The sequence below is a fragment of the Salvelinus namaycush genome, chromosome 1, assembly GCF_016432855.1.
Source record: "Salvelinus namaycush isolate Seneca chromosome 1, SaNama_1.0, whole genome shotgun sequence".
Taxonomy (NCBI): Eukaryota; Metazoa; Chordata; class Actinopteri; order Salmoniformes; family Salmonidae; genus Salvelinus; species Salvelinus namaycush.
In genome coordinates this window covers 51,382,558-51,395,097 of record NC_052307.1, presented here as the reverse complement: position 1 = coordinate 51,395,097, position 12,540 = coordinate 51,382,558, and the positions used below count along the sequence as shown (strand labels likewise).

General features: G+C 44.2%; 1 protein-coding gene across 1 annotated transcript in view; it reads right to left on the bottom strand.

Annotated features, from left to right (window-relative positions):
- LOC120045214 (serine/threonine-protein kinase BRSK2) overlaps nt 1-12,540 on the bottom strand; it is a 163,706-nt gene that overhangs the window by 17,920 nt on the left and 133,246 nt on the right. Inside the window, exons 13-15 of the mRNA XM_038990177.1 lie at nt 5,006-5,066; nt 2,215-2,422; nt 677-725 (exon numbers count right to left, since the gene is read on the bottom strand). Coding sequence (XP_038846105.1) covers nt 677-725; nt 2,215-2,422; nt 5,006-5,066 — 318 coding nt within the window. The remainder of the gene's footprint in view (nt 1-676; nt 726-2,214; nt 2,423-5,005; nt 5,067-12,540) is intronic.

Genomic DNA, 12,540 nt, shown 5'->3' with positions numbered 1-12,540 from the left:
TGCGATACTTGAGAATATTTCATTTTCAAACAACCGAAAGTGAGAGGTTGTAATCTGAATAAAGGGGAAAATGCCATTCTTGAACATGGGGTGAGACATTCTTACTAATCTGCTAAAGAACCCGTTCGGATTTAAGTACATCTTTTGTATGACTGAAGCCTTTAGGTCTAATGCTTTAATATTTAATAATTTCTGCCCTCATAATTCATATTCATTATATAAATAGGTCTGCCATTCCAAATAAAATTGAATCTTTTTTGCTCGTATAATTTCAAAAAACAAGTCGCTAGGTGTAGGCAAGGCCATAAGCAAATAGGTCAACTGGAATATGACTAAAGACAGGTATTTTCCTGAAGACTTGCGTTAGATCTCCGAAAGAACACCTACAGACCACCACCCTATGGCCCTTGACCTCTAAATGTTTAGTAAAAGGCATAAGCTGACGCACACCCAAAAATGTTCTGTAGATGTGCTGACTATAGGAGAGTAAACTATAAACAAGAAAGAAAGTTGCACACTCTAGTTATGCTCCCAAACATTTAATGGATATAGCAAACAACGTTTCGGGTACACAGTGCCTTCTTCAGGGTTTGGGAGCATATCTAGAGTGTGTGACTTTCTTTCTTTACCTCAATGTTTGTCAAACGTTGTATTTATGTTTTCCTGGGTCACTCACTCTGGTGAAGAGTCTGGCGTGAGGCTGGACATGTCCTCCTGGGTGGGAACTGTGGAGAGAGGCAGAAAACAACGTCAAAAGTGAAAGGTTAAAGGCCCAATGCAGTCAAAAATGTGTTTTTTCTGTGTTTGATATACATTTCCACACTACGAGGTTGGAATACTACTGTGAAATTGTGAAGATGATGACTACCCTTTTGGTGTAAGAGCTGTTTGAAAAGACCGCCTGAAATTTCCGCCTGTTTTGGTGGGACGGAGTTTTGGCCTAACTGGTGACACCACCAGGAAGTACATAGACCAACAAGAATGTACTTAATTGTTACCCAAAAATGATTTGATATTGAGATAAAAACGTCTGTATTGGACCTTTAAAAGGTGAAAAGGTCAGACAAATGGGCAACATCGCTTGATTGACATCTGAGAGCACTATAGAGGGTCCAGTGTGGACGTTTTATTTTTTATTTATTTTTTTATCACTTGATCCTTACTATGTACATGAATACTGTATAGTGCATAAGCACAACATAAAGCCCAAAATCTTTTCCTCCGTAATCTTGTTTATAAATTGGTTTGTCTTTTTACCATTGTAATACCATTATCTACAAAGGTTATTCTGGATAAGATGGACAATATCCCTTCAAGTTGTAGAAATTATGTTCGGGAAAGGAAAGGGACACCTAGCCAGTTGCACAACTGAATGCATTCAACCGGGAAGCAGTTGTTGCGGGGGTTAATTGCCTTGCTCAAGGGCAGAACAGCAGAGTTTTCCACCTTGCTGGCTCTAGGATTCTGTCCCAACGCTCTAACCGCTAGGCTACCTGCCGCCCCTTAGTAATGGAGGATTTAAATGATCTATCACCGTGCAGCACATATTACATGGCAACCTACCTACAGGCATTAAAACGTTATACCACTCATTAGAAGAAGAAAAATACACACTACAGTTTCCCCAATTACATATATGTGCTTTGCACGCTTTGAGAACCATCACAACGGAAAAGCTCTGAAGCTATACGCTCCTCATAACACAAACAACCATTATTTTTCATCTGTGCTCCTCTCATCGGAATGGAATAGCCGTTGATTTATAATGTATATGACCAATCATGTAGAATTGAATGGGACTAGCATAAAGAACCCCTCCCCTTGGTTTAATATGATTATATCACAACGTATAGGACAGAACGATTACTGTTAACCCTCTTGAGATTAACGCAGATGTTCCCCTGTGCTAAGCGCTAATGCTAACACTCTACTGGGAGAGTGTAAAATACCTTTCTTAACAGTACAGTATGACTTGTTCTACTGTTCACCAGAAGTGTGTACAGGTAGGATTTTAAAACTCGTGGTGACCAATCCCCTTGACCAGGTGGTTCCAGCACGTCGTTGCGCTGGGGATGATATACGCAGCCCAGAAGGATGTAGCTGTGAGCCACCAAAGGGTCATTTTCCTATACCCACTGTTAGTGTTTGTGGAAACCCTGCCTTATTTCCTCACCTATCGTCCCCCTCCACAAGTCTCCTACCCCAGTCCAGTACCTTGCATTTTCCTGCGATGGAAGCGCGGCGAGCCCAGGAAGCTATTCTTGATGGAGTTGAGACGCGTCCTCCAGGGCAACCCGCCGATGGAGGGGCTGGGGGGCGGCGTGGGGCTAGGGGTGCCCGCCGGGCTCTCCTTGGGCGTGTGCACCGGAGTGCCCTTGGGGGTAGGGAGGGGGCTCCCCCGCGGAGAGGGGTGGGGAGTCACCTGTATGGTGGGGACAGATTTGTGACCGTTGTGGTCAGGGTGGAGGCGGTGCCGGCGGAGGGGGGACATGGGTGGCACCGGCGACAGGGGGATGGATAGCTTGGGGGGCACGGTGAGGGGCGGGTGGCGGCGTGGCCGCGGGCTGTTGGGGACGTAGGGGGGGCTGCCCAGAGGTGAGGAGGGGGAGGTGGGCTCCGACTTGGGGGTGGTTGGGCTGTCAGCCGAGTTGGGAAGGGGGTTGGACCTGGTGGTCTGAAGGGGCTTCTCAGACACTTTGGGCTTGGCGGGGAGGGTCTGTGTGCGGGGGTGCATCAGGGGGGACCCCATCTTTGGCGTGTAGGAGTTTGGAAGCGGGTGTGGGTGCACGCGGTTGGCCCCCCCTACCCCGTTATGGTTAAGGCGGAACTCTGGGGAATGGGTGGGGCTACAGTTGGGCGACTGACAGAGGTCCGGCGACTGGGGCGGGATAAAGAAGCGCCGGACCGGCTGCGATTGGACATGCACCGTTAGATTGACAGCGCAGGCAGAAGCCAGGGGACATATATAGAAAACACCACAGCCCAATAAAGGTGTATTGCAATGAAAAGGCACCAGGAATAAAACAGAAATATAGTAAGAAATGACATGGAGGAGAGGATAGGTGGAGCGAGTGACACACAGGCAGGGAGAGTGATGAGAGTGCAGAAAGAAAGACAAGAAGAACATGCCATTAGCATAACCAGCCAACCAGGAGGCAGCAGCACCATGGGGGGAGAGAAGTGTAGAACATTACAAGCATTCATGAAGCCAAAGCCAAACCGGCAACTGAAACAGCATCCAAAGCTAACCGCATTAGCTTCCAGATTGGTGGAAAGCAGTCATTCTGCATGCACAATGCTGTGGTATGAATGACATAGCAACTATCATGACAAGACATGACAGTTTATGACAGCTTATGAAAACTGGCATGTATTAAAAGTTTATGCAAGGTTTAATGGCTTTTTGTTGCGTCACTCATATGGCAGCATTATGAAGCATTTATGACGACTGCCTTTGTGTAGTGATCCTCATTAAAAATAACGCATGAGTGTGTGTGTGTGTGTGTGTGTGTGTGTGTGTGTGTGTGTGTGTGTGTGTGTGTGTGTGTGTGTGTGTGTGTGTGTGTGTGTGTGTGTGTGTGTGTGTGTGTGCGTGGGTGGGTGGGTGGGTGCGTGCGGGTGCTATAAAGTTTAAAGGTCAAATTACACTCCTAAACCCTAATCCCCATATACATCAGTAGAGTGATCCCATCAATATGTGACATAACATGTAGCCTTACATAATCGGCACAATATTTATACTTAAAAAAGGAGGACTAAAATGGCATCACCCCTATCTGAACCAAGTCGTTTACAGTGTCACTCATCATAAAAAATAATATGAAGTAACATTTAGGCACAAAACCCTTGCTGGGGTTGTTGACAGATATAAATATTTGCCCGAAAGAAATATCCTCAACTATGAAACTTTTACAGAATCCTTCATAACACTGACAGTTCCGCAAGAAGAGGCAGAATATGTGATGACTGCATGTTTGTATCCTCGCTAAGGGTTGGCTTTAAAAATGCATGGCCTCAGTAAAATAATGGAGGAACTGTGCGTGCTAGCTAAGAGCTGGTTAGTTGATTTGTAGCCCTAACCTTTACAGTCATCTTATATAACATGGCAGCATTTTCCAATGTATTCCCTAATTGAAGATGACTTTGATGGATTATGGTACTATTTCATAGTACTGGTCATTGAACACCAAATCCCACATCTGGGATTTATAATAATGGATGTGTTTGCAATCTGATGAGCTGTTGGGGGAATTAAGAACTTTAAAACAAGAACGATGGGTTCCCTCATCAGTACTTAAGCCCTTATGAGACCTCACATGGATCCAATGATACATCACAAGAAGCCCTATGACATGCAGCCTACATAGCTCTGTCATAACAATGATATAACAACAGTCGTAACAGGTCATGATAACCAACCGTATATTACAGTATAACAAATGATACAACCCATTAATGAAGTATAATTTATCTAAAATTATTCTGTGACCCACACTAATACCTCATATCAGCGTTATGTCAGGTGTCATAACTCGTGCCCTGTGTTTTGGGCTATCATGTCACATTACATAGATTTTAACCTTTATTTTAAGCTTTTTCCAGAAATAGATTTACACCAAAAATGAAATTGTCTGAGGAAAAACAGGAGTGTTTGAACAAAAAGCTTTAAATAAAGTTCAAATCCAGGTCATGTGACATGATTGTCCAAAACACAGGGCCCTAGTCATAAGCTGTCATTGGGTATAGTGACTGGTAGCTTTACACTATTCTTATGACAGGATTATCTAGGCTTAATGTCAGATGGTCTTTCAGAGAGGTTTTACCATGGATTCCTCTATGAGCTGCCCTTTGTATAGCCTTATGAGCGGCCGTAGAGAGTGAATAGCAGTGTGTGCATTCCGGTGACATCCACAGCACAGCAGAGCTAGCGGTGAGGTGAGTTGGTGCGGTGCAGTGTGGGCCCCGGGGTGGGCCAGTGGGTGGTACGGGACAACCAAACTCTTACCCTGGGACTGCTGAGAGGACTAGTGGAGAGACCGGAGGATGCTCCGCTGATAGACCGTGACCTGTAGACACACACACACACACACACACACACACACACACACACACACACACACACACACACACACACACACACACACACACACACACACACACACACACACACGCAGGGTTAAAGACATCCTCTGACAATGCAATATGTGTGCTACAACGGGAAAACACTGAACACTACAATATGACCACACACTGGCACACCCCTAGCTGGAGGGAGGACAAAAAGCTCCTAAAGGATATAAGCTTCAAAAGGAATAGGATAAAGTCGCCCCTATATACTGATCTAAGATTGGTTTTGTGATTTACCCCCGTAATGGTTCAAAGTTGCAATTTGGGAGGGTAAGCTGATCTTAGATCTGTGCATAATGGCATGTTCTACCTGAAGCTTCTGGAAGAAGTAGAGAAAAGACATCAGAAGAAGATGAGTTCATTAACGCAACTACCTTGAACACAGTTGTATGTGGCTGTAGCACTTGGTATGCCGCTCTCTGTACTTTTTGAAAACTTTGTCCTGAGCATAAAAGGTTGGCGGAGATTCAATCATACAGGGTAAGTAGAGGAGATTAGGGTTATTTCACCCCTGGGGAGGTCGTCTGTTTAGGTCGGGATTTCTGAGCTGTTTTATCAAACCCATTTCTCTCTGTCCTTCACTCTCTCTCTCTCTCCCTCTCTCTCTCTCTCTCTCTCTCTCTCTCTCTCTCTCTCTCTCTCTCTCTCTCTCTCTCTCTCTCTCTCTCTCTCTCTCTCTCTCTCTCTCTCTCTCATTTCAATTCAAGTCAAAGGGGCTTTGTTGGCATGAGAAGCAATGTTCACATGGCCAAAGCAAGTGAAATAAGCAATCGCAGATGAACAATTAACGTTATTAAAACACGCAAAAGTTTTAAAAAGAGAAAGACGTTTGAAATTTTATATTATTAACTATGTGTAGTGTCGTTACAAAGTGCACATATTTGAAGTACAAATGGCAAGGGAAAATAACTAAACAGATACATTTACTTTGGTGTTTGTGTTCCACTGGTTGCCCTTTTCTTATCGCAGCAACAGGTCACGTATTTCGCTGTGGTGAGTACACACTGCGGTATTTCACATAACAGATATGGGAGTTGATCAATATTTGATTTGTTTTCCAACTATTTTTAGGTCCATGTAATGTGAGGGAAATATGTCTCTCTTATACTATCGTACATTTGGCAGGAGGTTCGGAAGTGCAGCTCATTTTCCACCTCATTTTGTGGCCAGTGGGCACATAGCCTGTCTTCTCTTGAGAGCCAGATCTGCCTATGGCGCCCTCTCAATAGCAAGGCTATGCTCACTACATAGTCTGTTTTCCTCCGTTTTCTATCAGTCACATTGGTCACTCTCTCTCTCTTTCTCTCTCTCGTATATACCATATGGAACAGCAGGGACTGTGAAGCAACACAAACATAGGCTCAGACACATGCATACACACACGATAGCATACGCACTATACACACACGTACACATGGATTTTGTATTGTAAATATGTGGTAGTGGTGGAGTATGGGCCTGAAGGCTCACAGTGTGTTGTGAAATCTGTGAATGTATTGCAATGTTTTAAAATTGTATAACTGTCTTAATTTTGCTGGACCGAGGAAGAGTAGCTGCTGCCTTGGCAGCAGCTAATGGGGATCCATAATAAATACAAATACTGTACTCTCTCACTCACTCTCAATCTCTTCCTGGCTCATCACACTGTCCATCTCTCTTTTTTTCTGTCTCTCGCTGTCTGTCAATCTCTCTTTCTCCCTCTCTGCCATTTCACTCAGCCTCTCTCTGTCTGTCAATCTCTGTCTCCCTCTTCCTCTACCTCTCCTCTTATCTTTGATGAGGCGTCAGAGCTGTCCTTGTGCATAGCCTCAAATGGCCTTGTGTGTACAATATGACTAACACAGTCACACAGTGGTTGTAGACTAAAACAACAGACAGTTGAAAGGTTTGGAGTGTGTTGGCTTTTAAATACTGGATTGGGTGTACTCGCCAACCGTGTCTGTCTACATGACAACAAGACATGCAAAGCATCGGCGTCTAAAGTCAACATCTATAAATACTTCAAACATGTCAGCTACGCCGTGAGTACACACACACACACACACACACACACACACACACACACACACACACACACACACACACACACACACACGCACACACACACGCACACGCACACAGCATAATTAATCATCTTCCTTCTTTTATTTCTTCCCCTTCTCTTGTCCCTCCTCTGTTGTCACCCCCTCCCTCCCCCACATCACATTGGGCCACTGATGCCAAGCGAGGTTTGGGGATTTAATTAGCAAAAGACAATTTGGCTATTTTGTTGGAAACTAAAATTGAAACAGTAAATCATGTTAAAATATGCCGCCGTGTGCACGCATGTGCACTCAAATGCACGCGCTCATACACACTAAGCTTCAACCTCAGGGAAGGATTTCTTCCATAACCTTATCAATGCTATCTGGATTAGAGATACTCTTAATGATCGGCTATGAAAAGCCAACTGACATTTACTCCTGAGGTGCTGACTTGCTGCACCCTCGACAACTACTGTGATTATTATTATTTGACCATGCTGGTCATTTATGAACATTTGAACATCTTGGCCATGTTCTGTTATAATCTCCACCCGGCACAGCCAGAAGAGGACTGGCCACCCCTCATAGCCTGGTTCCTCTCTAGGTTTCTTCCTAGGTTTTGGCCTTACTAGGGAGTTTTTCCTAGCCACCGTGCACCAACACCTGCATTGCTTGCTGTTTGGGGTTTTAGGCTGGGTTTCTGTACAGCACTTTGAGATATCAGCTGATGTAAGAAGGGCTATATAAATACATGTGATTTGATGATTACAAAACGGCGACAGTAATACAAAGCGCGAGGCGAGCGAACCAGAACCTAAGAGCCGAGTTGCCTTTCACCGAACTGCAATGGAATCCTCCAGACAGGGCTCTACACGGACAGACATCGAGTTCACAGTAAGGATACAGGAGATGAAGTGACGTTACTGCACTACAAACTACGTGAAACCGTAACAATGGTAAACAGACGAAGATTGATGAAAGGAGACATACTACATGCCACATTTCAAGACCACGGAGTTAAGATGCAGGGGGAGTTTCCCTCGGAAGTCTCTCTATTCCGGAATGCCATACTGCATTCCGGAATGTCGTAAATATTGATAACTGAGTTTATGTCGTAAAGGCATATTGAGTACATATGAGTCAAACATGCTTATTTTGTCATATACACAGGGGCGCAACTTTCACTGGGAACAGGGGGACATTGCATTTTTGTCCACCCCAGTTTTATCATTGGAATGTGCTACAAAGCGAGGCAACAGCGTGCTTCAGGACCATGCAAACGCCTCCGAGCGGTCAGCTAGGCTGTTTGGAGTGTTTATTCGACTGGACAAAAAATTCAATAATAATAATTATGCCCCCCCCCACTTCTAAAACCAAAGTTGCGCCCCTGCACATAGTCATATGCTTTCAGTCATTTCTGTTTTGTGTGTGTAAACAATGTAAACATTGTGTTTCACCCCCCTTTTTCAATCAAATTACGATCTTGTCTCATCGGTGCAACTCCGCAAAGGGCTTGGGAGAGGCGAAGGTCGAGTCATGAGTCCTCCGAAACATGACTCGCCAAACCACGCTCCTTAACACTCACCAGCTTAACCCAGAAGCCAGCCAAGTAAAGGCCTCCCGACCAAACCCTCCCCTAACCCGGACGCCACCCTATGAGACTCTCTGTCACGGCCGGTTATGACACAGCCTGGGATTTTTGGAGGCAGGCCACTCGATTTCGTCTCTGCGTTATATTGGCATCGAACATGTCACCCTCCCTAGGAGAGGGGGTCACCATGATCATGTATTGTAGGCTGCCTGGATCTTTAACTTAAAGACCCTTGCTCCCTTCGGTCTCAACGTAGACTTTGATCTGAAGCCATTCTTGTGAATATTGTGACTTTGCCATTGTAATTGTTTGTAAGCGTGTGTAGTCTAAAAGGAATCTAAGATCGTATGCTATCCATTTGTTTTTTGTATGCTGTTCTTTGTATGCCATTTTAATATTTGAGAATTAACCAATGATATTAGGCCACTCTTGGCCATGATTACAGACACCTGTGTGTCTTTTGACACTATATAAACGAGTCATCCCGGCAGTGTTTGTGATTATACCCTGATGAAGACAGCTTGGCTGTCGAAACGTTGGATACTACATTTTTGCATCTGAGCTCCTAGAGTGTGCGGCTCTCCTTTATTTTCAAGTCAGCCTGGGATCTAACCTGGGTCTGTAGTGAGGCCTCAAGCATTGCGATGCAGTGCCTTAGCCCGCTGCGACACCTCCGGAGGCCTAAACATCCGACATTTTATGGTTGTTCGTTCCTTATTCTGCTGCAAGGTGAGCCGCTTTAAAATGACAACAGATTATTGTACTTGTGTGTACAATCACACACACCTCGCCAATATCAGGTAGTCTTTCAAGCACATAATTGAAAGACATCTGTTGTTCGATGACGATTAAATACAATGTGTGGGTGTGTGTGTGTGTCTGTGTGTTTATGTGTACGTGCACATTGGTATGTATGTGTGTCAGTGGAGGCTACGGTATTTATTTAGCAAAGACGACAACGCATAATCACTCCGGACAGACACAAGCAAAAACTCATTACATAAATGTTATGCAGCAGCCGAGGCTACACCTAAACATTATAAATCTGAGACGCTTTTTGGGGTGAAAATGAGACTATTTTTCAGTCTGATCAACTGTAGGCTACTAATAAGAGCATATTGCTGATGCGCCCTGTCCATTTGGTCAGCGTAAACTAATTGGTAACGTTTTTATTTGATTTATTTTTTATTTAACCTTTATTTAACTAGGCAAGTCAGTTAAGAACAAATTCTTATTTACAATGACGGCCTACCAAAAGGCAAATGGTCTCCTGTGGGGACGGGGGCCTGGGATTAAAATAAATAAATAAATACAATAGAATTATAGGACAAAACACACATCACAACAAGAGAGACAACACAATACTACATAAAGAGAGACCTAAGACAACAACACAGCAAGACAGCAACACATGAAAACACAGCACGGTAGCAACAGAACATGACAACAATGTGGTAGCAACACAACTTGGTAGCAGCACATAACATGGTACAAACGTTATTGGGCACAGAAAACAGCACAAATGGCAAGAAGGTAGAGACAACAATACATCACACAAAGCAGCCACAACTGTCAGTAAGTGTGTCCATGATTGAGTCTTTGAATGAAGAGATTGAGATAAATCTGTCCAGTTTGAGTGTTTGTTGCAGCTCGTTCCAGTCGCTAGCTGCAGCGAACTGAAAAGAGGAGCGAACCAGGGAGGTGTGTGCTTTGGGGACCTTTAACAGAATGTGACTGGCAGAATGGGTGTTGTATGTGAAGGATGAGGGCTGCAGTAGATATCTCAGACAGGGGGGAGTGAGGCCTAAGAGGGTTTTATAAATAAGCATCAACCAGTGGGTCTTGCAACGGGTATACAGAGATGACCAGTTTACAGAGGAGTATAGAGTGCAGTGATGTGTCCTATAAGGAGCATTGGTGGCAAATCTGATGGCCGAATGGTAAAGAACATCTAGCCGCTTGAGAACACCCTTACCTGCCGATCTATAAATTATGTCTCCGTAATCTAGCATGGGTAAGGATGGTCATCTGAATCAGGGTTAGTTTGGCAGCTGGGGTGAAAGAGGAGCGATTATGATAGAGGAAACCAAGTCGAGATTTAACTTTACGCTGCAGCTTTGATATGTGCTGAGAGAAGGACAGTGCACCGTCTAGCCATACTCCCAAGTACTTGTATGAAGACCCCTCACAGACACCAATATTCCTTAGCCGGCCCACAAGAATGGAATGGTCTACCGTATCAAAAGCTTTGGCCAAGTCAATTAAAATAGCAGCACAATATTGCTTAGAATCAAGGGCAATGGTGACATCATCGAGGACCTTTAAGGTTGCAGTGACACATCCATAACCTGAGTGGAAACCAGATTGCATACCCGAGAGAATACTATAAACATCAAGAAAGCCAGTCAGTTGATTATTGACAGGTTTTTCCAACACTTTTGATAAACTGGGCAAAATAGAAATAGGCCTATAACAGTTAGGATCAGCTTGATCTCCCACTTTAAATAAAGGATGAACTGTGACTGCCTTCCAAGCAATGAGAACCTCCCCAGAAAGGAGAGACAGGTTGAAATGGTTGGAGATAGCCTTGGCGATGATAGGGGCAGCAACCATAAAGAAGAAAGGGTCTAAACCATCTGACCCAGATGGTATTTTGGGGTCAAGATTTATGGAGCTCCTTTAGCACCTCGGACTCAGTGACTGCCTGCAGGGAGAAACTTTGTAGCGGGCAGGGAAAAAGAGGGAGAAGCATCGGGGATAGTCGCATTAAAAGGGGTGGGAGATGAGGAAATGTTGGATGGGCAAGGAGGCATGGCTGAGTAAAATAGGAATCCTGGTGATTAAAGAGCTCAGCCATGTGATTTTTGTCAGTAACAACCACATCATCAATGTTATGTATTTGTAGTCCATTTGTGTGTCAGGAGAAAATGTGAATGTGATCAAATTTAGTTTATATTCAAAATTGGGCTGGCTATGCTGCCTATACGTTTTTAATCCAAAATGATTAACTGGAATTAGTCAGTCAACATAATACTGATGACAGATGTGAGTACATTTTTTTGTAAGGCCTACAGTTGCATAGGCCTGCATGATGCAAACATGCATAAAGCGAGCTCATCCCTGTGAGTTCTATTGTCTATCACTTGTTGTCTATGTGTCTGGTTCGAGGTAATCCCCCTCATAATCTAGTCTAAATATAATTTATATGAACAAATATAAGGAAGCTGCAGTTTGAAAGGGTCTTCATCCCCTCAGGGCCAGGAGTTAAACCATGTGACCTGATGAGGAAGAACTGGTCCCATCATAGCCCATATCAAATCTTTATACAACGGATTAATCACTGTCATACCTTATAGGGTCCAGAGTTTTCCTAGTTCGCTTAACATATAAGGAAAAACTCCAGGCCCCAGGGGTTAAAATTGACCCACCGCTTTGGGACCTATGGTGCCACCAGTCTGCTTGCAGTTGTCAGTTATCGTCAGGTACGTGGATGATAAGGAACGTTTCTTGGGATACTTTGATGTGTTAAGAGGGCGAGATGCGCAGTCTGTGTTTGACTTCGTGAATTTTGAGATGTCTGAGTTTAAGTTCATAAGAGAAACTCGTTGTCCAAACCTACGATGGCGCAGCTGTCATGGAATGTATCTGCTATTTGTATTTACAGCTAAGTCCCCTCCTGTTCCCTGATTAAGAGGCGACGACTACTCCACTCCACTACCACTGTCAACTTTCTCCTGACATGAACTGAAGCCACGTCTCATGTGCCCGCTCAACCACTGGCACATTGAATGTATCCCC